The sequence below is a fragment of the Eublepharis macularius genome, chromosome 3, assembly GCF_028583425.1.
Source record: "Eublepharis macularius isolate TG4126 chromosome 3, MPM_Emac_v1.0, whole genome shotgun sequence".
In the NCBI taxonomy this organism is placed as follows: domain Eukaryota; kingdom Metazoa; phylum Chordata; class Lepidosauria; order Squamata; family Eublepharidae; genus Eublepharis; species Eublepharis macularius.
In genome coordinates, this window is record NC_072792.1 from 12191325 (window position 1) to 12216347 (window position 25023).

At 44.5% G+C, this 25023-nt stretch overlaps 1 protein-coding gene across 2 annotated transcripts in view; it reads left to right on the forward strand.

Moving 5' to 3' along the window:
* TDRD3 (tudor domain containing 3) overlaps window positions 1–25023 on the forward strand; it is a 124719-nt gene that overhangs the window by 45189 nt on the left and 54507 nt on the right. For both annotated transcript variants that reach the window (XM_054973385.1, XM_054973386.1), the window contains exons 5-10: window positions 1168–1309; window positions 1975–2046; window positions 4977–5126; window positions 6479–6616; window positions 12628–12784; window positions 16029–16154. In XM_054973385.1, coding sequence (XP_054829360.1) covers window positions 1168–1309; window positions 1975–2046; window positions 4977–5126; window positions 6479–6616; window positions 12628–12784; window positions 16029–16154 — 785 coding nt within the window. The remainder of the gene's footprint in view (window positions 1–1167; window positions 1310–1974; window positions 2047–4976; window positions 5127–6478; window positions 6617–12627; window positions 12785–16028; window positions 16155–25023) is intronic.

Genomic DNA, 25023 nt, shown 5'->3' on the forward strand with positions numbered 1-25023 from the left:
TTCTTTGCATAAAAAAATTCAGGAATGGTTTAATAGTATTAACATTTTCTAATTAAATAGAAAGCTTTAGGGTGTTGTGTATTAAAAGCAACTATAGCTAGAGCTCTTTTTCAGTTAACCACGTAACGCCTTTACAATAAATCTTTAATGGTCTGAAATTTGATGCTTGGTAACAGTTCAGAACCCACCTGGCGGGCTGATGGAGTTCTACATGCGAAGTCAGTTATATCCCATTAGCAACAAATGGGATTCCGCATATAGGCTGCTAAAATGAGAACTGGCATTAACTGATGTTAAATCTGATGAGCTCAGAAAAGAACGGATATGGAGATGCTTCATAAAACTGTTTTCTAGAAAAAAGAAGCTGGTTAGGTAGAAGGTCAGACATACGATAGTGTTGCTGTAATTTGTCACAAAAAGATTGCAGTGCGTTTTGCCCTTACCGGAAGAACTTGCACAGGTTTAGTGTTGGAAACTTGTATCCAGCACTGCGCCAGCACAGTTAAAAGGGAGTTCCCACTGGGAACTCTCTTCTACAAAACGACGATGCGTCCCCAGAGTGGACATGGGGGTGCCGTCTCATCTGTTTCGACTTTTTACCATCTCTGAATCAAGGTGATTTTTGGAGTGGCTGGGAGCTGATTTTTCTTAATTGGTTATGTCGGTTTGACGGATGAGAGTAACGGTTAGTCTCAGAGATCATAAGTGAAGTTTTATACATACTGCGTCCTTGAAACTGCATTCTGTGTTTACAGATTTTAGCATGGAATAATGGATGCGTACAGCAAAACATGTTTTCAAGGAGTGTTAGAAGCAGCATAGAAACGAATTCTTGCAATTCTGCTTGCGTAGAGCGATGATGGACAGTGTCACTTCATGACAGTTGTCTGTGGTTTAAAATTCAGATAGACCCTATGTATTAATCCAGTGAATTCTTTATGGTGATACCTAACCAAGCTCGTTACAGCTCTCTGGCATTTAAATACATTGTTTTCTTTTTGCTATAAGAAGCAAAGCATTTGAGAAGTTATTTACCCTGCAACCGGTAATAAATGTATTGATACTGAATGCATGCAAGATAGGACAGCATAAGTGAAACAGGACAGTTTATTATTTCGTTCTATTGATTTGACAACAGACTAGCAGACGTTCAATTTCTGTTTTCAGTCTTAATACTCCTCCTGGAACAAAAATTAAACTATTGGGAGCAGTGGAAGTGAAAAATGGCTTCCTCCTCCTGGAGGACAGCAACACCGCGATTCTTGGAGGTGAAGTGGAACATCTTATAGAAAAGTGGGAATTACAAAGGGTGAGGTAACATGTTTCTTCCAACCTTTAGCTGAACGTTTCCTTCCTTCCGTTCGTTCGTTCCTTCCGTTCGTTCTTTTGTTTGTTTGTTTGTTCGTTCGTTCGTTCGTTTGTTCGTTCTTGTATTTGCTCTCCCTGAGAACTAGGCTCAGAGCAGATCACAGAAAAAAATATAAAACAGGCAGCATAATAATTAAAACACCTCAGTAAAACATTGTGGCATTCTTATTGCGTGATCCCTCTATATACAAAAAACCCATGGGGGCAGCTGGCAAGCTGTTTGATGTTCAGCAGACTGGGGAGATCATATCCCTCTCTGGTGGGGGACCGATTGAAGGGCGGAGGACGCTTGCCTCAACCGAACAACCCCACTAGCACTAACAGATGTTGATCTGCCAAACGAAGGGCTCTTCGGGGAACATACGGCGAGAGACAGCTGAGTTGCCTGTTGTTCATTGGGTGTCTTAAAATGACGATGGTGGCATTGTGGTTAAGTTGAGTCAGCACAATTAGCGGCGCTGTATTGTAACAATTAGCAATAATTTAAAGTGCAGTAAAGACTTTCCTATGGGCTGGGTAGTTTATGAACCCTCACCTCCTGCCCCTGCATTGGCTATGAGCTGTCTCCCCTGCCCCAGCTAATGAAAAAATGGCTTCATTTTGCAGAGTTTATCAAAACACAATAGAAGTAACATAGGAACAGAAGGTGGACCACCTCCCTTCGTGCCTTTTGGGCAGGTATGTCAGTTCTTTAAAGTACTCCTACTGTTCAAGCTGTAACTGGTGTCCATCAGATCTGAAACGAGCCCTTTGAAAAATCTAGTCATGTGAACCTTAGTTCAAAGTTTCAGTGGGTCATATACTCTCACTTTGGGAGCTGAATGTACTTAACCTAAGATTTGAAAGCTTTCCTTCTTTTGGTTGGGTGTGAGTTGTGTCTCATATTTCTGGCTCTAAATTTCAGATGTGTGCAATGTTGAACAATGAGGTGCTCATTTAATATTCTCTCTTAAAAACAGCTTTCTAGCTTCTCAAAATGCTTCTTTAGTCAGCATAAGTAATTCTCGCTAAGCCTCTGCATTCCTCGATCATTACTTCTGGCAGGTACAGATTTTTCAGGACTCCTTTTTTCAAGTGACTTTTCATGCTAAGGGTTTCCAACCCCTGGGTAACCATTTTCACTTCATTTCATTTATTGGATTTCTAAACTGCCCTCCCTGTCACTGAACTCAGAGTGGTGTACAACATATTAATACAATTCAAGCATCATAATCAAATTTACATATTCAAACATAAAAATAGGTATAGATTAGATTAGATCAAGCAATCAGGATTAAAACCATTAAAAACAGTACATTGATGATGTTAAGCAGTACCTATTCTTCGCCCTATAGATGCCAAATACAGTGGTAGGAGGTCTTGTCCTCAGCCGTAAGCCTAGTGGAACATCTCTGTTTTGCATGCCCTGTGGAACTGTGTTAGGTCTCACAGGGCACGGATGTCAACAGGCAGAGAGTTCCACAAGGCAGACGCCAGAGCTGAGAAGGCCCTGGCTCTGGTCAAGGACAGCTGGAAAGTTGTGTGAGCAACCATCATTGAGGTTGGAATCCAGTGGAAAATTCATAGGAGGGGGCATCTTTGCGTGCCTGCCCCAGCAGCCTGCTTTTTGTCCCAGTGTGGTAATAGCGGTTACTAGGGTTTCAGGTTTCCGATTCGGGTTTTTAACCTGAATTGGGCCCGATTTGGAATGATTCAGTATTTCCGAATCAGCCCCAGCATTGCTGAGCCTATTCAGAAATACAGAAACAAAGCTTTCCGAAGCGCTTCAGAACGCTTCGGAAATCTTTGGGTAGAGTGGCAGCAGCCACAGCACTTTTCTCCCTCCTCCCCCCTCCCATTGGGTAAAAAAAGGCAGCTGGAAGCTTGAAAGCAGCACTCTTCTTGCTGTTTGCTATCAGCAAGAAAAGTGCTGCTTTGAGCTCTAGCCAAAGCTTTCTGAAGTGGTTTAAATACCCAAATCCCAAAGCAACTTGCTGCTTCGGAATTCGGGTTTTTCCGGATCTTTTTACCGCTTTGGTAAACTCAAAGCTGGAAACCTCAATCTTTTTGGGGTGCACACCCTAGTGGTTACTATCAGACTAGCATCTGGGATGATTGGGTTCGAATTCCCACTCTGCCATGAAAACATGGTGGGTCAACTTGGGCCAATCTCATAGTTTCTCAGCCTAGCCTATGTTACAGAGTTATGAGGATACAGTGAAGGAGAGGAGAATGATTTAAGCTGCTTTGGGTCCACATTGGGGAGAAATGGTGAGTTATAATGGCATGAGGGAGGGGAAAGCGGTTCAAGATCAGCCCTCTGAGCTCACTGCAAGCAAACTTTTACTGGAGCCAACCTTTGCTTTACATATCTTTGGAGTTCAGTCTTGCTTTCTGCCTGTGGGCCTATGGCCCATAGAGCCTTTTTGAAGATCTGCTTCATCCCTGGGTGAACCCATACAGGAAGGCACTCCTAGTGTAAAAGTAAAGAAACAATAAGTAGACACCCCAACTAGGAGGAAAACACTTTCCGTTATCAAAATACCTTTTTATCAATTGCGATTAAAGTGACTACGTGTAACAGTGCATGTTATAAAGTGCTCAAAATTCTCTCAAGTATTCCTCTATCATATAACAATTTTCATCCTATACTTACTATCTATAAATACATGATAATAAACACTGTACGATACAAGTTACAAAATGAGCACTTTATTTTGAGCACTTTATAATATGCACTGTTTCACATAGTCACTTTAATCGCAATTGATAAAAAGGTATTTTGATAACAGAAAGCGTTTTCCTCCTATCTGGGGTGTCTATCTATTGTTTCTTCATCCCTGGGTGAATTTCCAGGGGGCTCAGCTGCCTCCTGATTTTGGATGGGGGCGGGCACAATGTTCGCAATCCTTCCTTGGATCCAAAATTGTGCAGGCCAACCCAAGGAGCAGCTCTGGGATGTATTTGTAGCTGCAGAAGCATGGAGGAATTGGGGAGAAAACCCCATCAGAGCAGGGAGCTCAAAACCTGCTAGGCCAAGTTTTCTTTTGCACAGGGGTCCAGCATCTGTTTATCCACATGGACCCTTGGGAACTAGGAGGAACTGAACAGGAAGACTCATTTGATATCTCTCTGCCCGGGCATAAAATTGTAACCACAAGGGAAGAGTCAGGAGCACTTAAGCACTTAAAGTACAAATAGGTTTGTGCTGCGGCTGGCATGTATACAGAGTAAAATGTAACTACGTAGATAACACAACGGACAAGCGTTATTCTTTTTAGTATACATGAATACAAGTCTTAAGTGATTTTGTTGTGATACCTCACACTTTTTTGGGCGGACTCTTGCCTCTGAAAGCTGATTCCACAATAGGTTTGTTGATGTTAAGGATTCCTCGAGATGCATTAATGTGTCTGCTTCAGTGGGCTGGAACAGCTGGTTTTCTGAGATTGCCTAGAAATCAATTTCTGTGGCGCGCACAGGTCATGGCTTAGTTTAGGCTCACAGGTACGTTGTTTGTAAAATAGGAGCAAATCGCAATGAAGAGAAACATGTAAAATAGGAGCAAATCAACAGTGAAGAGAAATGTGTGGTAGATTTGCCATTTTTGGTGCTTTTTATATTGCTAGAGATGTGCATCTCAGCAGCAAGTGGACAGCCGAGAGTTGGATCGGAGAAAAACGCTGCAAGTGGCAAGTGTGGCGAAGCCTGCTCCAGACAACGACGAGTTTGAGAAACAGCGAACAGCCGCTATTGCAGAGGTGGCCAAAAGCAAAGAGGTTAGCGTGAAGGCTGTGCCTTTTGAAATTTCATTTGTGTTTGTGTAAAACATGAATAGAATATGTATTGTCGAAGGCTTTCATGGCCGGAGAACGATGGTTGTTGTGGATTTTGCGGGCTGTATAGCCGTGGTCTTAGCATTGTAGTTCCTGATGTTTCGCCAGCAGCTGTGATTGGCATCATCAGAGGTATAGCACCAAAAGACAGTGATCTGTCAGTGTCACAGTGTGGAAAACACTCTATACCCGACAATAGCCCTGCAGAGAAGATTAACATATCAAGCACCAATCCATATGCAAAAGAACCTCCTCAGGATACAGTGAAGCCTCCCTCCATTAGCATTCCACACCCTGGGAAACTCTTACAGGATGACTCAGCCCAAACCCATCTTCCTGAGTAGATATAAATTACCTGCCAACACCTTTTCCACACTGTGACACTGAGAGATCTCTGTCTTTTGGTGCTACACCGCTGAAGATGCCAGTCACAGCTGCTGGCGAAACGTCAGGAACTACAATGCCAAGACCACGGCGATACAGCCCGGAAAACCCACAACAACCATGAATAGAATAGCTTGTACTCTTCTGGAAGTCACAGAGTTTGTTTCTGTTCTTTTTTTCCTGTCGTTGTTTAGCATGAAAAATCCGCAGTCATGAAGTTAGGGCCTGAGATCTTGCATGGATTTACCCCCAAAAGGGGGAAAGGATTTGTACAAGCAGTTTACCAGACGATTAAGGAGGATTGATGAAGGGAAAGAAGAAGTAGCCCATCTTAAGTATCTGCAGGTCCATCAAGAGTGAAGGCCATTTAATCTTACAGGAAAACATAAAAGCGTTTGCTCTCTTGTCTGAATATCTGGGTTTCTAGAACAAAAAGGTGGGGGAGCAAGTTGCTTAGGTAACCCATATGTACTACAAAGCACACCAACTTTTGGGCGAGGGCTTGCTTTGGCTGACATGTATGTGTTTCCTACGCAGAACCAATCTAAACAGTAACTTCCTTTTGGTATATACACAAGTACATTTAGTAATCATGCTTACTAAGTAATTTTTACTGAGAGCTGACCTATATTAGTCTCACGTGTAACTTGACTAGTACTTGCGTAACTTACTATCTTTACTATTCATAATCCACCTAAATGTCTGATAGAATTCAAAATGCTGCTGCTTGTAACCATCTATAGAGTTAGGGGTGTGTATAAGCTTCTTATGTGGAACTATCTAAACAGGCACAAGAAAGGACAGAATTTCCTCTTGGAATCAACCTGATTGAAGCAAGTACTCACTGTTGTTTCAAGCATATTCGTTGTTACGCTTAACCAAATTGTGTTACTGTTTTTTCTTATCTACAGACTAAGACTTTTGGTGGAGGTGGTGGCAGTTCTAGAAGCAATCTCAGTGTGAGTACAGGAGGGAACCGGAACAGGGAAGTGTTCCAAAAAGAGCGGACGAAATCAGAGGGGAAAAATGAAGGTGTCTACCGAGAACTGGTAAGGCTTGGGATGTGAACATCTGGTATTATGCATGCCCAGGGAGGGGTGGTCAGTTTGTTGTACTCTTTAAACAATCTCAGCTAAGGTGGAGGTGTCTTCTAAAGCGACTAGAGGTACAAGTGTCAGTTTATGGAATTCCAGTTACTCTGATTTCATCTCCCACTCCTTGCTGCAAGAAATCCAAGGTCTCTTGGTCAAAGGTTCTTTATTGAAAGATTATATTCAAAGTACAGGTGTCTGTAATAAATCCAAAGGCATGAAAGCTTCTGGCTGACAGTGAAGCTTTGTTGAGAATGACGTGTTAGATACATTTAGCAATATATCAAGACCTCTTTCATTTCCTTCCCCCTGTTGCCCAGCTAGAGAAGAGTCCTGGGAAGGCACGGGGAACTTCCAAGGTCGCTGGCTAGTCTGGTTAGATAAGGCCGGTCTGGGAATGCAGCTGTTCCTCTGTGAACCTGCAAGTAAATAACACTAGAAACTAGAGAGTGAGAAAGCATCACTGAACAAGATGGCGTTACTGTGGATAGCAGGCCTGACAACAAGAAATGAATGCTGTCATAGTAACATCGTAGTCGTGACTTAGGAAGGTCTTAGTTCACGTCTCAGCCATGAACTTGAAATATAGGTAGGTAGAGTATTGTTTATGGCCAAGGGCCGTTACAATCCAGACACATAAAACAATCTAACAGACATAAAAGAATTATATATACAGATTAATGATGAAATGTATGTACAAATATCAACAGATTCAAAAGATTTAACCAGGAAATGCTAATTTTAAAAAAGCATTACTTTCCCTGGAGACAAGTCTAGCCTGATTTTTCTTGACGGCTAAAAGCAAAAAGAGACTCTAGAAGAAACAAATGGCACGGTATCTGAGAGGAGAAAAAGCAGCTTCTCAGAATCTGAAGAGAAGTGTAGACCCATTAAAAGCTCTGCCAGGAATTTAGTCCTTGGCTCGGCATAGACAGAACAGGATAATAGCTAACGTGGTAGATCTTCTTCAACTTGGGCTCCACAAACAGTGGAGTAACTTGAGCCTTGTAACTTCTCCACTTCAGCCTTGCAACTTGCCCATTGGTTGCCAATGCCATATTCATAAGAAAAGGAGCAGGTTGGAGCAGACCTGTGTACCTCTTCTTCTTCAGCAGTAAGCAAATGGCAGGGAGCTTTCAGATATCTACGGAATAAGCTTGTACTACAGAAAGTCACAGTGCCAACCAACTTCTTGCTCCAGAGTTGGTAATTTGAAAGCTCTTTGCTCACACGTACGTTAGGTACAGAACTCTAAGATATTTGTGAATTAGCAGCGCAGGGTGGCCTTTGGTAGAGCAAAGAGGGCTCTTGAGAACATGAACAATGAAGTGTTCTTTGTAAACTATAGATTAGAAAGAACTAAGAATCAAAATTGAAAGAATTATAGGTCTCTCTGGAAAGTAGACTTTTAACAGGTTAGCAAGCCAATTCAGGTGCCTTGTTGTCTTTCAGAATACTGTGTTATGTTGGCCATGTTCTGTTTCTGCCTGCGAGAGAGCAGTGAGGTCAGTTCCTCTTTTTCCCCCAAAGTCAAGGCTTGCAACACTTGCTAACTGCTGCAGGATTTCCTGGTGGACGTTATCATGACCTGTGGCTGTGTTGCTGATAAGAGTATCATGCCGTCCGTAACCTGAGCAGCAAAAAAGAGAGACAGAGATTATACCTATTCTATTGGCAGCACAAATTTGTACTCTTTGTTTTTCTGGCCTGCACGCCCCCCCATACGGGGCACGCACCTCTGTCCGCTGCAGCATACCCACATTTTCCTGTCCGTTAACTTGGAGAGGGGAAGGCAAGTGGAACGTAGTGGGTTGAGCAGGCCAGATCCTTCACTCCCCCCCACCCCCGGCTGATTGCATTAGCGGTAGAAAGGACACAGGTAGAAAATATAATGGAGGTAGCAGGAGAGACTTTTAAAAAAAACAGAAATCCTGAGCTCATGCCCTCCCTGCTAAAGGGGAGCAAGAAAATCTCTTGGAAGAATCTCCTCTCTTGGTGTAGTGGTTAAGAGCGGCAGGATTCTAATCTGGAGAGCCGGGTTTGATTCCCCACTCCTCCACTTGTAGCCAGCTGGGTGACCTTGGGTCAGTCACAGCCCTCTCAGAGCTCTCTCAGCCCCACCCACCTCACAGGGTGTTTTGTTGTGGGGATAATAATAACATACTTTGTAAACTGCTCTGAGTGGGCATTAAGTTGTCCTGAAGGGCAGGATATAAATCGAATGTCCTTCTTCTTCTTCTTCTTCTTCTTCTTCTTCTTCTTCTTCTTCTTCTTCTTCTTCTTCTTCTTCTTCTTCTTCTTCTTCTTCTTCTTCTTCTTCTTCTTCTTCTTCTGTTGGGGAAAGGGTTAAAATAGTTTAAATTCAGAGTTGCAATGAATCTTGAATAAATAGAGTCAGACACTTTGTTTGCTTTTAAGAACATTTTACTTCTAATGGGAAAAGGTGCACGGGGTTGCTTCAAAACAAAGAAATCTATCACCTACACCTTCACACTACAAAGTAAAAACTCAGACTGAGATACCAGGCCTGTTATGGCAATCTTCTTCTTGACCGCAGACCCATTGGCTGATATGCCAGCTTTGGCCGTTTATTGAAAAGTGTCATTTGGCCGTGGTGTTCCATGTTCTGATAACACACCAGTTAGATTACTGTGATGTTTTTTGTGTAGGGCTGCCTTTTCATCCATACCCGAGTTCGCTCAGAGTCACCTTTATTGATTGAGGACAAGGTTATCATAATACAGATTCTTAGATCTATTCGTTTTAAGGAACACTAAGGCAGCTAAAACTAGCATGAGAAGTGTCTGGCTTGAGTTACGCTCACGCCCTTGCCTATCTCGGAGGTGGGTCCTCTATAACGATCGGCACTTAGACAAGCTAAGTTCGGGTGTCAAAGTTTCAGCTGCTGCTTGACCTGATAGATGATCATATCTGATGCCGTAACCATCCTGAAGGTGTGCCTGAAGTGAAACCCTGTCGGTTGCTTGGAATAACCTAAAATTACAGAAATCTCTGTTTCGTCATTGGTTGTGCTTATATTCGGCTGTGCTGGCTTGGGCATTGGTGCATGTCATATGGGATATGTGCTCTAGGCCAACAGTGCTGGCTGAAATGTTTCTGACAAGGGCTCCACTTCAGCTTCTATCAGAGTTGGAAATCTGCTTCACTGACTTTGTATGTAGCGTGGCACGGTGGTTTCCCTTCCAGTCTTAGTCTGGGGAGACCTGAAGTCAAATCTTCGTTCCGCACTGAGACTCATAGGTGCCCATGGGCATGACCCTGGATGAGTCCTCTGTAAGAATCTGCAGCTACCACCCCTGTTGAATGCTTTTCCACATGGAAGGGTGATATCTTCTCTTTTCAGGGAGGTCAGTTTCACCTTCTTAAAACATTGATTTTGCTTATAAACTTGTCCTGTGTTTGGAGGGTTAGGCCGTGCTAAAACTTGAAATGTCTTGCCTTGCATAAGGATGCAAAAGTAATCCATCTTCGGTTTTAACCGTTTACAAAAATACGGTGCAGTGTTTTTCTTTTAAAAATTTCTATGTGAAGTCCCACAAAAGGTTGCTGTTATATCTTAATTAAAGATGAACGAGGGTATTTCTTTATGGTCATGGTCAAGGTAACTTTTTATAGTTGGTATGACGAGATCTTGTCAATATCAAATAAAGGCAATTTCTGTGAGCTAGTGTGGTGTAGTGGTTAAAAGTGTGGGATTAAAACTAGGAGGCCTGGGTTTAAATCCCCACTTATTTTATTAAATTTATAACCCACTCTCCCTGCAAGTGGGCTCAGAGCAAGTAACAGCAATTTTAAAAATCACGTTAAAATCCATTAAATATATTAGTAACATTAAAACCATAAAAATCAGTGCAAGAGGCGGCAACTTTTAACAGCGACCCATATGCCATACCCAGTCTAATAATACATCCCACGGTATGGGTGATGGCAGGCCTGTTAGGTGGGTTGGCAGACTATTGGGAGGAGGGGGCTCCATTCTTCTCTCAACAGGAAACTGGCAAAAAAGGAGCCCACCCAGCCCCAACCTCAGCCATATGCTGGGCGGAACATCTCGGTCTTATAGGCCCAGCAGAAAGATAGTAATTCCTGCCGGTCCCTGGCAGAGAGTTCCAACAGGTGGGTGCCAGGACTGAAAAGGCCCTGGCCCTGGTCAAGGCCAGGTGAGTATCCTTGGGGCGAGGGATCACCCACAGCTGTTTATCAATTGACCTAACTACCCTCTGGGGAACATACTGTGAGAGACGGTCCCGCAGATATGCTGAAGCACCTCGGGTCAGTTTTTCTCTTTTTCTTAGCGTATCCTACCTCCCAGGGAGGATAAAATGGAGGAAGGGGGAACTGCTTTGAATTTCCTGCAAAGCATGAACTGAAAACAATGATGCAGCACACAGGGAGGCCTATTTGGAAACCTGCACCTTCCATTTTCCTTCCTTCCCTTACCCCCCCCCCCCTTATTTATTCCTGAATGAAGATGAACAATGACTTGGGGGTTATTTAACTACAGGGGTCCCCTCTAACCACAGGAGACTTAAACTTTCAGTTAACCACTAGACTTTCATTCATTTAGGTACTTATATCCTGCTTTCCTTCCCGACGGGGACTTGAAGCAGTTTATGGAGAAACACAAAAATAGACACAAAGAAGAAGAAAAAAAATAAACTCTTAATTCCTGGTTGGTCCTTAAACAACTAGCCCATCTCACTGAAGCCCATAGTCTTCAAGCCGTGGGTTGACGTGGCAACCTTTTCTTTAACCGTTATTTTTAATTCTTAAACTTTGTTAGAGTGTATGGCCTATGGGCTGTTAAGCGAGTAAACTGAAATATCTACTGGTGGTCCCTGCCCCTAGGGAGGTTGGCCTTGCCTCAACCAGGGCCAGGGCCTTCTCAGTCCTGGCCCCTACTTGGTGGAACTCTCTGTCTGTGAAAACCCAGGCCCAGCTGGATTTATCATCTTTCTGCTGAGCCTGCAAGACACATGTTCTGCCAGGCATATGGGGGTTGAGGTGGGCAGGCTGAAAAACTGGTCTCCTACCAAGGGGGGGGGGGAGTTCTGCCCCCCAAACTGTTTTCATCTGGTAGCTGGCCACCCTGCCCCACAGATGTATTTTAGTGCTTGGGTGATGTGGCTGATGTTTTAATCTAATTTATTATTTGTTTTTATTGTATTTATTTCCACCTGTGATCCACTCTGAGCCTGCTTGCGGGGAGAGCAGAATATAAATTGAATAAAAAAATAAATGAAGGATCCACCAGATCTCACTCCACTGGCAAAGATATTCCCAACCTTCCTCCCCTGTTGTGGGGCTAGGGAGGAAGCGGCAAGCCCGAAGGCCAGTTCCTTATCCTCCTTGGCAACAGTTTGGGTGGAGAGGGTAACACTGAAAATGGTCTTAAATTTTTTGCCTTAGGTTATCTCTAGAGATGGGCACAAACTGGGAAAATGGCGGTTCATTGCGGTTCCTGGTTTGTCATGTTTCATGACCCACAAACTGCCATGAACTTGCCCAGTTTGCGAACCAGTTCGTTGGTTTGTCACTTCTGCGGCTTCAGAAGTTGTTGCCTAGGTAACAGGTTAATCGGCACTGGGCTGTCTGCAGCGATGAACTGAAAAATGAAGCATATAAACCGCTCTAAAAATCATAGCGGTTCGTCATGGTTCGTCTGAAATGAGCTCTGATGAACCGCCGGTTCGCAAACCAAAACCCAGCCCCATTCATGACGAACTTTGGTTCGTATTTCGGTTCAAACCCATCTCTAGTTATCTCTCTTCGCACATGTATGAAGCTGTGACTTCATCGAAAGGATTCGTAGTGCAACAAGAGAGTCTTCCTTACTGCTGGTGAATTAAATATATATTAACGCTTTAATACTGTTGAGTTCTTTTTAAGCAGATCATTTATATGGAGTTCACTGTACCCTCTGGTTGACTTCTGTTCATGTATTGCAGGTTGATGAAAAGGCTCTCAAACACATAACAGAAATGGGTTTCAGCAAGGAAGCAGCGAGGCAGGCACTTATGGATAATGGCAACAACCTTGAAGCGTCATTAAACTTTCTTCTGAACAGCAATAAACAGATAAACGTTCAAGGGCCACCCCTTCGAGGTACAACTTAAAAGCGTATCAGTTAAAAGAAGCCTTTGTACCAGGAACCAATTTCTCTTGAATTACTGCAGAAAATGGTGGGCTGTGAATATATTTGTGTGGTGTGCGTACAGAAAAACATTTTGGATCTGTATTGCAATGTGCTTTTGCAGTGTTCTTGAAACCTGTTGCATGGCTGATGCTGGAGGCACCGGGTAGCTGAGCTGCTAAAATATGTCAGTAGGGGGGATAGGCAGCAGTAGAGAGAGGGGAAGAAGAAACTAGAGCTTAGGCAAGGATACGATAGGAGCCTGAGGTGGTGTCAGGATGGCCTAGGAAATAGATGGGTGTGAGGGAATGTAAGTCCGGAGGGCTGAAGTGAAGGCACGTCAGAGAAAAGTGTAGAAGGAGGAAGACTGGCCAGGAGAGGAGAGAGATGCACTTTAACAGGAGCTACAGAAATCTCAGGCTTCTTTATTTGAAATATGGTGAACATTTGACTGCAGGCTGACAGACGAGATGCAGTGGCTGTCATTGCGAATGAAACAATACTAGCCATGATTAAGCAACTCGGTGATCTTGACGACAAAAGGAAGCGAGTCTGTTCAGTAGGAAAGAGCAAGAGTCCGGTAGCACCTATAAGACTAACAACATTTGTGGTAGGGTATGAGCTTTTGTATCTGAAGAAGTGAGCTGTGTCTCATGAAAGCTTATACCCAACCACAAATTTCATTAGTCTTATAGGTCCTACTGGACTCTTGCTCTTTCCCACTGCTACAGAAAAACTAACGCTGCTGCCCTTGGTCTCTTCAGACTATGTTTTTGAAGTTTTGAGCTTGCCAAATGGTCGGCACAATCAAAGCCTTTTCAAAGAAACTATATTTTCAAGTGCAAGACTTTGATGAAGACTTGGTCACCCAGTGCAAAGAACTTCGTTGAATGTGGAGTGAATGACTTCTGAATGGCTAATGCGTCATGGTCTGTTTATATGCAGCCTGTCCAGAGACCTGCTTGAAGGGAGCTCACAACATAAAAACAGCATAAGAAAATCATAACAGTTTGGTGTTAGTCTTCCAACTCCATCTTCTTCAACATTTGACTCCTGAGCTAGAGTATTGCTAGCAGATCGCTGTCCAGGCTCTACTTGAGCATGTCCAAGATCTACAGATCGCTGTCCAGGCTCTACTTGAGCATGTCCAAGGGGGGAAGAGAGCCCTTCCCGTCCCCTGTGAATTGGCTGCATTCAACAGCTCTTACCATTTGGAAGTTGCTTCTAAAAGTCATCTATAACATCCCCTCCTCAACTTAAGGCCTATTGGTTAGGGCTGCGCAACCTGTGGCTCTGGATCCAAATGTAGCTTGATAGGGAACCAAGTATGGATCTTTAAAAAAAAAAACATTTTAAGTAAAGTATATTGAAGGGGCAGCTTGAATGCTCAGACTACCAGTACATGAAAGGAATAGCACCTAAAGAATTTTATGAGACTAAAGGGCCTCTTAGTAATGATTTACAGAAAGGGAAATGAGAGCAGAGAACTGTTGCCAGCGATCCAGGTATGAACTGCACAGAGACTTAGGAAGTTTAGCCAGAAATTGGGGATAGAGAGGGGGGGGCAAATATATCTACTTATCCTGGAGGGGGAGGTCCAGTCCGCGGAGAAGAGGGTAGCTTCAAACACCAGCATCCTTGGCCAAGGGAGCAAGAGGCTTGGGCAAACCTCAAGGGAACAACGCTTATGGATCTGGAAGCGTGAACAATTTGAATGGGGCCAGAGCTCTACCTTTATAGGTAAAATGTGCCCTGAGGTGGAAGAGCCCACCTAGCCGTTAGAACAAAGGCTCTAACGGTTAGTTCCTGGGTTAGACAAAAGGCTCGAGTACCTTGATTGGCAGCTGCCGAGGTGTGTGAATACAAATGCAAAACTAGTTCTAGCGCTGCACAAAAAGGACAGTTTGCTGATGAAGTCCACCGGAGCTAAGTGAAGTACTTTTCGGGAGGGACTGTTCTCTCCCAGGAACGACTGTCTCTACTTATGAATGTCATTTGATTAGCTCCTCAATCATGGGCAGGAGATCTCATCACGGGAAGAGGGAGAGGAATGTGCTAAGTGGGGGTGACTCTGGGCGGCCTTTGTTGCACTGGGCACCGGTGGGGCTGGAGAGATAGTAAATCCAATTGCTTCTCAATCACTCTGCATTCCTGTGCGGCATTCTAGGCGTGCCATATTCTCCCGGGTGGGACGTAGCAACTGTTAGAGGCTCTCTGGTGGCCACACAGCAGCCATTTTAAACTCCAGAGGCCTGAACACTGTTAATATCAGAAGCAGCCATATAAAAACTGCTGTTAAAATGGCAGAGGCTGGGCTGACTGCTTACAGCTTTAGGTATAGACTTGCTCTTGGGAGCAGCAGAGTACACGTCCTTGCCCCCTTCCATATGACGGTCCTTAATCACGCGCCCCCAGCAGTTTTTTCTGCCTTTCCTCATAGGACCCGAGTTCCAGACCCCGGCCATCTTTATTGGTCTGCTTGGAACCCATTCTATTCTGTCTGCCTCCTTCTTAAAGCATGATATCCAGATAGCATATAGGTAGTGTTTTGAAACATCTCTGCATAAAGAACAACACTGGGACAAAACAAGAGATTGCATTAACAAATTCCGCTGGGATTAGGATAGCTGGTTCACATAGCAGTGGCAAGCTGGCTAGCATATGGCACGCAGGAGGGATGCTCAATGGTTACAGCAAAGTCAACGCTCTTTTATGCAGTCCCAGAGTAAGTCTGTCATGCACTAGCGTCTATGTTTACTGATGGGGTTTGTTCTGAATTGAAAATCCAATGCAAACATTTTATTTTTGCCAAATGGGCTACACATGCCATCATTTTGAGAAACCCGGGGCATATTAGTGACACTTGTGAATAGATTAAAATTTTCTTTCTGAGAGTAACATAATAGTCTTTTTAATAGTTAGTATTGTCATGATGAACTATAACTGGGTTTGCAATTGTTGTAAGTTGGTGTTTCACGCAAGGATGATGACTTTAATATTGATGTCATTGACAATACTAAGTAGGAGAATTCTCCCAGCATTTGAGTTTTGAGCACATTTTTTGCTCTTAAATAATGGGAACTCTAATTGTGTTTCATGTCATCTCCTGGATAAAGAAATGTAGCTTGACGAATTGTAATAACATTTCAAATTGCTTCATCTTTTGGGATCATTTTATTTGACCACGACTCATTAGTTTATGTGGTTTATCTCTAGGGAAAGGAAAAGGCAGAGGCCGGACCCGGCCAGAAGATGAAGAGGAGATGGGCAACACCAGGCCTTCTGCTCCAAGCACATTGTTTGACTTTCTGGAGTCTAAAATGGGTACTCTCACAGTAGAAGGTACGTAAATGGCAGAGGGGGGCACGGGGTTCGAGAGGAGCGTGGGTCAAAAATCTAATGAGCTTTGTTGCGGACGGAAAAAGGATCTAGTGGATTCATTGTTGCAGGTCCCTGAATATGGGCCTAAGGTTGGAAATGATAATTTAGGTGTGATCATGAGGAAAGAAAACAGAAATGGCGGCTCTGAATAGTAATAGATTTTGCTGATGCTTCTTCAAGGGGGTCTGTATAGTAATATCAGGTCTTTTCCACCGCAACAGTTTCTCCCAGAGTCAGAAATAATAATAACAATAACAACAACATTCGATTTATATACCGCTGTTCAGGACAACAATGCCCACTCAGAGCAGTTTATAAAGTGTGTTATTATTATCCTCACAACAGTCACCCTGTGAGGTGGGTGAGGCTGAGAGAGCTCCAAGAAAGCTGTGACTGACCCAAGGTCACCCAGCTGGCTTCAAGAGGAGGAGTGGGGAATCAAGCTCGGTTCTCCAGATTAGAGTCCCACTGCTCTTAACCACTACACCAAACTGGCTCTCACACCAAATTGGAAGGCACCCGTGGAAAGCATCTGATATTAATATACAGGGCCCCCCACCAAAAAAGTGCCAGCAAAATGTGTAAGGGTAGTATATTTGAATAAAACAACTTCTTCCATGGTACCCCTGTTTTCTTACTCTTTGTTCCTTATACTGAGTCAGGCCATTGGTCTATCAGAGTTAGTACTGTCTGCTCAGATTGGCAGCCGTTCTTCAGGGTGTCATTATAGAGTCTTTCATATCACCTACTCCCTGATCCTTTTAATAGGAGATGACTGTAGACTATACTACTGTGCACTGTCTATTACTGTAAGTATGTTTCTTCTGGATCATTTCCACATTGTGTAATACGTCATGTCAACTTGCTTATGTTCCTTTCTGTTCAGTATCAGATTTCTGCTTGTTTCCAAATTTCTGAATCCTATACTCTATTGTATTATTTATTGAATGTCCCAGCCACGGATCATATTTACTTATACTGTGTAATCTGCCTTGAGTCTCACTGAGAAAAGGGTATAAAAATGTAAATAAAATAAATTTTGAAAACATGGGACCATCTGCATGCCAGTGTGATGATCTACCACTAGGCCGTGGCTCCTTCCCTTTGGAAGAAGAGGGCAGCTGGAGCGGGGTGGAGGAGTGGAAAGGAAAGCTGGCAATGATGGGATGGGGAGAGATTAGAGTTATGATTAGGGGTGTGTGATTCGGGTTTCCGATTTGGGATGAACACCAAAATCGGACCCTGTTTGTAAAGACTCGAGATTTCCAAATTGGAAATCAGCATTGCTGATCCAATTCGGGAATCCCAAATCAAAGCTTTCTGAAGCAATTCGGGTCACTTCAGAAAGCTTCGGGGCTTTAAACCCTACGCCATTGCTCCAGCTGACTAGTGGGCTCCTAGGGGGCCCACTAGGTAGGGATTTAAAATTTAAAGTGCCCCCCACGCTGCTTGCAAGTGGTGTGGGGGGCACTTTAAGTTTGTGCTGTTGCTGGAACAAGGGGAAGCCACTGGGGAAGTGCGAGCTGCCGCAGTCTGGCCAAGCTCCTGGCTCCTCTCAGCCTGGGAGGGCGAGGTGGCCACCGGGCAAGCCCACGCTGCCCATCCAGGCCACGGCCAGCCTATCGCCCCAGCTGGGAGCCGCAAGGTAGGCAAATGACCTTGGTTGTAGACTGTTACTATAATAGAGATATCAATATGTGAATCCTTTCTTATTTATGAATTCTATATTGCACTTTGCACTTTATATAAAGCTATGTAAGGACCACAATTGTGAGTATGCTCTCGTGTTTACTTTTAAGTCTTCCTTGTTACTTAACTGTTGCAGTGGGCCCCTTGGTGTTTTTCTTGACACTGGTAGCAGCATCAGCAATGCCAAATCCTGACTGGGTTGGATCCAGACGTTCCTGCTTCCCCCTTCTGTTGCAGCCCACTGACCTCCCCAAAATGGTGCTTCTGGGGGAACGGGGGATCCTCGAGAATGGCATGAGCGGCAAATTGGGGGGTCTGCTGCAGGAAGAGGAAATTGGTGGATGTTACCTCGCCCCAGAAAATTGAATCTGGATCCAACTCTAAATTAATCAAATCAAATCAAAACAAAATAAAAATAAACTCCCTGTTTTGATGCAATTCTTTGTTATTTGATACAGTACATCAATACTCTGTGTATTGGTTTTATTCATTGTTTGTGCTTTTCAATGGAAAAACATTTGATAAGTCTTAATAGTTAAAAAAACACCTCTATCAAGACTAGGAGTTAACAGGGCTAAACTTACCTGTGCTCCAGACTCAGTCTTGTCGACGGTCATTATTTACAGCTACCTCCATGAATCTCACAGCTACTTGGATCGGTCGGGAAGCATTCAGGTCACTTAAGCCTTGGCAATTTCTTCTGCTTAGAATCACACAATGAACTTCTCACATCCTGCGTGTATTGAGACTTGCATTGAGTTTAGTACCTGAGGCTGGGCTTGGAGGATCGCTGTCGTCAGTTCTGGATGTGATGTCCTAAATACATAGGGGGTGGCGTGCAACACAGTGGTATGAGATCTGTGAAGAGAGCTTGCAGAGCGAGAGTTCCCCACCTCTGCTTCTTGCTGCGTTTCATTGAGAGCCATTCCAAACTGTGTTCCTGTGAGTCTGTGCTCCTTGAAGAATGTTATAAAGAGCAAAGTGAAGATTTACAGTGGAAGGAGTAAACTGGAAGAAATCCTTTTGCCTGTGGCGACAGTGCGAGTACACGTCCATCATCAGAAACAAACAATAGAATTGTCAATCCTAGAGTGTGTATTCCTATGGCTAAGGGTTGTGTTAGTCAGAGTCCAGTAGCACCTTTAAGACTAACCAAGCTTACTGTAGCCTAAGCTTTCGAGAACCACAGTTCTCTTCGTCAGATGCATGGACGGTAAGAAGAAACTGGCCAGACATAACTGGAAAAGCTGACTTGGTAATATAGACTTCTCTAGAATGTAGCCTTTATTTTCCCACTTAGCAGGATGTGTGCTCGTCATTACCCTTCCACATTACATTTCTACCTGGAGAAACTGCTATTCATCCAAACCTGTATTCAGTTGCACACGCAGAATAAAATTCTCCCATCACTTGTGAGCCAAAAAGACTGGAGTGCATCCTTCCATGGGAGATCGGTACAGAACCGGAGACCGATACAAACCTATGAGGGTTTGCTTTTCACCTTGCCCACAGACGATAAGGTTGGAGAATGCAGTCACTGCAGAAGAGGTTCATCTTCATTCAGAGTAATCAAAACTTTCACTTCACAGAAGTATGTGGGAGTGGGGGCTATTCAGTACTATGCGATGAAAAGAGGGGCTTCAAGAAGTCACTTGAACTGTGTATTATCTTCTTGATTGCAATTACACAGTGAAGGTTTGATCCTCTTGACATTCTGTTCTGCCGTAGGAGCAGAAGCACTATCTTTTGCTCTGTGTTTGGTGAGCTTCGTAACTGCAGCATACGCTGTCTGACTGCTGAGGAGTTAGCCGTGTTAGTCTGTAGTAGCAAAATAGAAAAGAGTCCAGAAGCACCTTTAAGACTAACCAAGCTTACTGTAGCATAAGCTTTCGAGAACCACAGTTCTCTTCGTCAGATGCATGGAGGGTAAGAAGAAACTGGCCATATATATATAGGTGGTGAGGGGAGGGGGGAGTAGATGCAAATCAGTTGCTTCTGATAATGAGATCAGTTTGCTTCCGTTAATGAAATCAGTTACTTCTGATGATGAGATAACCATTCATAGTCTCTATTCCTATCCAAGTCTGACTGAGTCAAATTTACATATGAATTCCAATTCAGCAGCTTCCTGTTGGATTTTATTTTTGAAAGGTTTCTGTAGAACTATGGTGACCTTTAAGTCCTTGATGGAATGTCCTGGTAGATTGAAGTGGTTTCTGGATGTTGCCATTTTTAATGTCAGATTTGTGTCCATTTATTCTTTTGTGCAGAGGTTGGCTGGTTTGTCCAATGTACAGAGCAGACTTCTCACTAACAACCATGAATTGGCTAGCAGAGTCACCATCACAGGTACCAGACCCTGCAACAGACCCAGATGCCAATTCTGCCCTCATATCTACCCAGGAAATATGAATACAGGACCCAATGGCATCTACTACACTATCTCTGGCTCTTACAGCTGCTCATCCTCCAACATGATATATGCCCTCATGTGCCAACAATGTTCATCTGCTCTGTACAGACTTGGATCGAATAGAGACTATGAATGGTTATCTCATTATCAGAAGTAACTGATTTCATTAACAGAAGCAAATTGATCCCATTATCAGAAGCCACTGATTGCATCTACTCCCCCCTCCCCTTACCACCTATATATATCTGGCCAGTTTCTTCTTACCCTCCGTGCATCTGACCAAGAGAGCTGTGGTTCTCGAAAGCTTATGCTACAATAAGGTTGGTTAGTCTTAAAGGTGCTAACTGGACTCTTTATTTTGTCTAACTGCAGAAAAACTTCTTTTGGGTTGTTATAATTCATTGTTTGCTCTTCCTCCAGGTCCTTTAATGCTTTTTTTCTCTGCATCCTCAAGCCATCTTTGCACCCTGTCTGCTCCTTCTGTTTCGCTTCAGTGACTCCATATGTCTCATGAATCCCACATCCCAACCTCCCCCCGTCCCAGTGTCTTCCTAAGTCTAGTGGGTCATTTTGTATTCTGTTTGTGTTTCTTTTTGTCCTCCTAACATGCTGCCCTTTTTCTAGCTAGGTAGGAGTGATAACAGCAAATAAGACTTTTCAGTCTTGGGAGCAGGGCTTTTTTTCAGCTGGAACGCAGTGGAACGGCATTCCGACACCTCTTGAAAATGGTCACATGGCCGGTGGCCCCGCCCCCTGATCTCCAGACAGAGGGGAGTTCAGATTGCCCTCTGCACCACTGAGCGGCATGGAGGGCAATCTAAACTCCTCTCTGTCTGGAGATCAGGGGGCGGGGCCACCAGCCATGTGACCATTTTCTCCAAGGGCAACCCACTGAGTTCCACCACCTCTTTTCCCAGAAAAAAAACCCTGATTCTAAGCAGAATTACTCCAGTCTGAGACCATTGAAATCAATGGGCTTAGACTGGAGAAATTCTACTTAGAATCGCTCTGCATTTTCTCCGAGGGTAACCCACTCAGTTCCACCCCCTCTTTTCCCAGAAAAAAACCCTGCTTGGGAGTTTACAAAATGGTGAGCTCTGAGGCACAGGCCAACTATGGAGTAACGATAAAAGGTTGGATGAAACTTGCCCTGATTCCTCCATGAACGTCTTGGGAGAGGAGCAGAAACAGTGTAGACATTGCCATACAATACATCCATTCTCCCATCTGTATCATTTGAGCGTCTTAAATCCATGTCAATCTCATACACAGAGATGGTTCAGATGAAAGACAGTTGCTTAACTATCACGTCTTCCTTTTCTCTCATGCACATATTCCTTCCTCCCAAAGAGTGGCCATGTTAGTCAGTTGTAGCAAAACAAAACAAAACTCTGGTGGCACATTAAAGGCCTTACAGCATTTAAGGTGCCCCTTGACGATGACTTTTTTTTTTTGGCTATCAGCAACCATTTCTTGTCACTTTGGTAATAACAACCAATTGTTGGTTGAGCAAACCAAAAAGAAAGGGAAGACAGAATCAGTGCAGAGGTTGGAGGGGAAGAGCAAGGAAGGTGCTCAGTTTTCCATATTATGTATTGGGGTGGGGCAAGGGACGAGGGAGGAGAGAAGGAAAGATAGTCTGTTCTCCATTTTATGTACTAGAGTGGGGTGAGGGGTGGAAGAGAAGAGAAAGAAAGGTATTCTGTTCTCCATATGTATTCAAGTAGGGCAAGCATCGAGGGAGAAGAAAGGGAAAAGTATACTCTTCGCCATATTACGTAGAGTTTATTCTAGCCACAAAAGCAAGCATCCTGTTTTTATTTCAGTAAGCTGTTAATAGTGCTTGCATGAGTTTTACCGATTTAAAGATCAGCGCTCCCTTCTTAACTTCATTATTAATTGCACGTAGCATTCTACACAATTGACATGTAACTTTATGTAGACACCCACTTTGCTTTACATACCAGCGATTTTATTCTGAGGTTAGTTCTGTCTGCTTATTGAATTGCGTTCGAGGTTAGCATTGGACCTCTGGAGTGCTTGGGGTCTCTTGATTTGGGTGGTTTCACAAACCAGTGTTACTAACTCGGATTGTGCATTTGGTTCAGTCCATCTTATCCTACCACGTCAGACTGTATGACGGGGATTTTGGATTTGAAAATCTCTCATCTGCTAAATAAACATTGATTTTTATTAACATCCTGAGATGCTTCCAACCCACTGAATTTCTGTGGCTTCCTTTAGAAAGCTTAGTTCAACACGATGGGTTCATACTCCCAGATCTGTGCCAACCTAAATAAAAGATTGACGGTTTAAAGGGGAAATGCTCGTCATCTTAAAACTATCTGCTGAAAATGAAATTGTACCTGTCTGCTATTTCGTGAAGGGTCTGAAATGTTTTCCAAACCATTTCCCCCAGAATTATACCTACCATAATAACTGAAGGAAGGTTTAACTGTGCAACTAAACATGTCATCACTCTAAAATGTCAAATTTTGTTAGCACTGTCTAGCAAACGATACCACCTTTCCCCAAGTTCTAGATAACGTCATCCTGGATGAAGAATAAGGCCGGTGGACACCAGAGAAGTTCCTATTTGGTTTCCTTTAACATGGCAGAAAGAAGTGCTGATAGCTTCCGTATGTTTCTCCTAGATGAGAACTTTATCGAATAACGCGAGTTTGGGGCAAATGAGATGTAGATTCAGGGAGATCAGATCCTGCCGCATTTGGGGGGAAGGCGCAGTTGCGAATTAAAAAACTGGAATAAGGTTTAACTTTTGTGCTGCTGCCATTTTCAGATGCAGACTTCTGCTGCCAACACAGAGCGGTTGGACTTGTGGGCACAGAAAGCACTATTGTCAGTGCTTGTCTTACGCAATCCATTTCGTTATGCTTATCATCAACAGCCTCACATATAACCGAGAGCTGTCCTTTAGTGCTCAAGCAAAGAATGAAAAGTGTAAGACAGGAAGTCCCCAGTTCAAATGTCATCTCCTGTGCCATTAGGTAGGGCAAACATGCCATCTTCGTTATAGAGGTAATACTGATTTGACTGAAAGGACTGTTAGCCTCACAGTATTCTTTCTGTGTGCTTAATATTTGTTTCTTTTACTTCCTTTATACCCCTCCTTTCTACCCAGTGCCGGATCTAGGGTTGCCCGCGCCCAGGGCAACCCTAGGCTGACCACCTCGCGTGCGCTCCCCGCGCTGTGTGATGACGTCACTTCAGTGACGTCATCACGCAGGGCGGAACGGCGGAGGCAGCGTGCAGGGCTGGGAAGCTGCCCGCGCCATTCGCCTCCCTGCAGGGAGGCGAATGGCGCGGGCGGCCTCTCAGCCCCGCGAGCTGCCTTTTGCCTGCCCTGCAGGACGGGGCGGCTGGCTTGCCGTGCATCCTCTGCCCTGCAGGGCAGGCAAAAGGCAGCGTGGCCACCCGCACCATTTGCCTGCCCCACAGGACACGGGGTGGCCGGCTGCCCCCTGTCCTGCAGGGCAGGCGAATGGCGCGGGCGGCCCTGCAGCCCTCCGCACTGCCTTTTACCTGCCCTGCAGGACGGGGTGCGCGGCAAGCCGGCCGCCCCCTGTCCTGTGGGGCAGGCAAAAGGCAGCGCGGGGGGCTGCTGCCTGCACCCTCTGGCAGCTGCTCCCAGCGCCCCTTCCTGGTGGCGCCGGGGGCAGACTACCCCCCCCCCTCGATCCGACCCTGTTTCTACCCTGTGGGGATCCAAGGTGGTGTACAACATTCTGTGCTCCATTTTATCCTCACCATGACCCTGTGAGGTAAGTTAGGCCGAGGGTGTGTGACTGGCCCAAGGTCACCTGGTCAGCTTCCATGGCACAGCTGAGATTCGAACCTGGGTGTCTCTGACACTCTAACCACTGCACCACACTGGCTTTCAGTGTGGACAGCTTTGTAAATGCTTTGTTTTCTTTTGGTCTCACCAGAACCTCTGGCGCTCTCACTACCTGTCTGATACCTTGCCATACAAGTACAGAGCTCAGCATTTTGAGATTCTGTGCGTCAGTGTCTTATGAAAACTTAACTCAAATTGGGTGGGCAGGTTGCCGAGCTTTTTGAGGTTCATGGGAACTTAGCCCTGAGGGACTGGCCCAAAACTCTTTTTGACTTGATTGATACATTTACTTCACAAACTGCCCTTTTTAACAGCGTATGCATGCTGGCCAGTTGACAAGCTGGATGTCCGCAGTCAAATAGTCCTAAAATATTCCACGACGCCCAGACCTGGCTGGCTCCTTACTTTTATTTAGTTACAATGTCCTTTGTTAGCAAGGGAGCTACTTGTTCAGGTGCCCAGCACCATTCTGGGGCAGATTCAGTAATGCTGCAAAACTACATGCTGCCAACTGTATCTGCTCTAGGGGTGCGGGAAGCAGCGGGGGGGGGGGCGGTGGAGTGCACACACAGACCTCTCTCCCTTGTGCCTTCCCTTCTGATAGCCAGGAGAATGGGGCGGGGGGGGGGCGGCGGGAAGGTGAGGGGGCGGGAAGGGAATGGCAAGCCGAATATGCTTGCATCTTTTATGATTGGTAGGGATTAAAGTATACGTTTAATGTCTCATTGACATCAGTAGGAACAATAGATGCTTAATTTTGCTGATAACGTTGTGTTTCAACAACCAGTGCAATAACATTTTTCAGTGGCGGCCACCTAGCAAGACATGCCTGCATTAGTGTGGAAAGAGGTTTTCAGTGAACCTGAGAAATC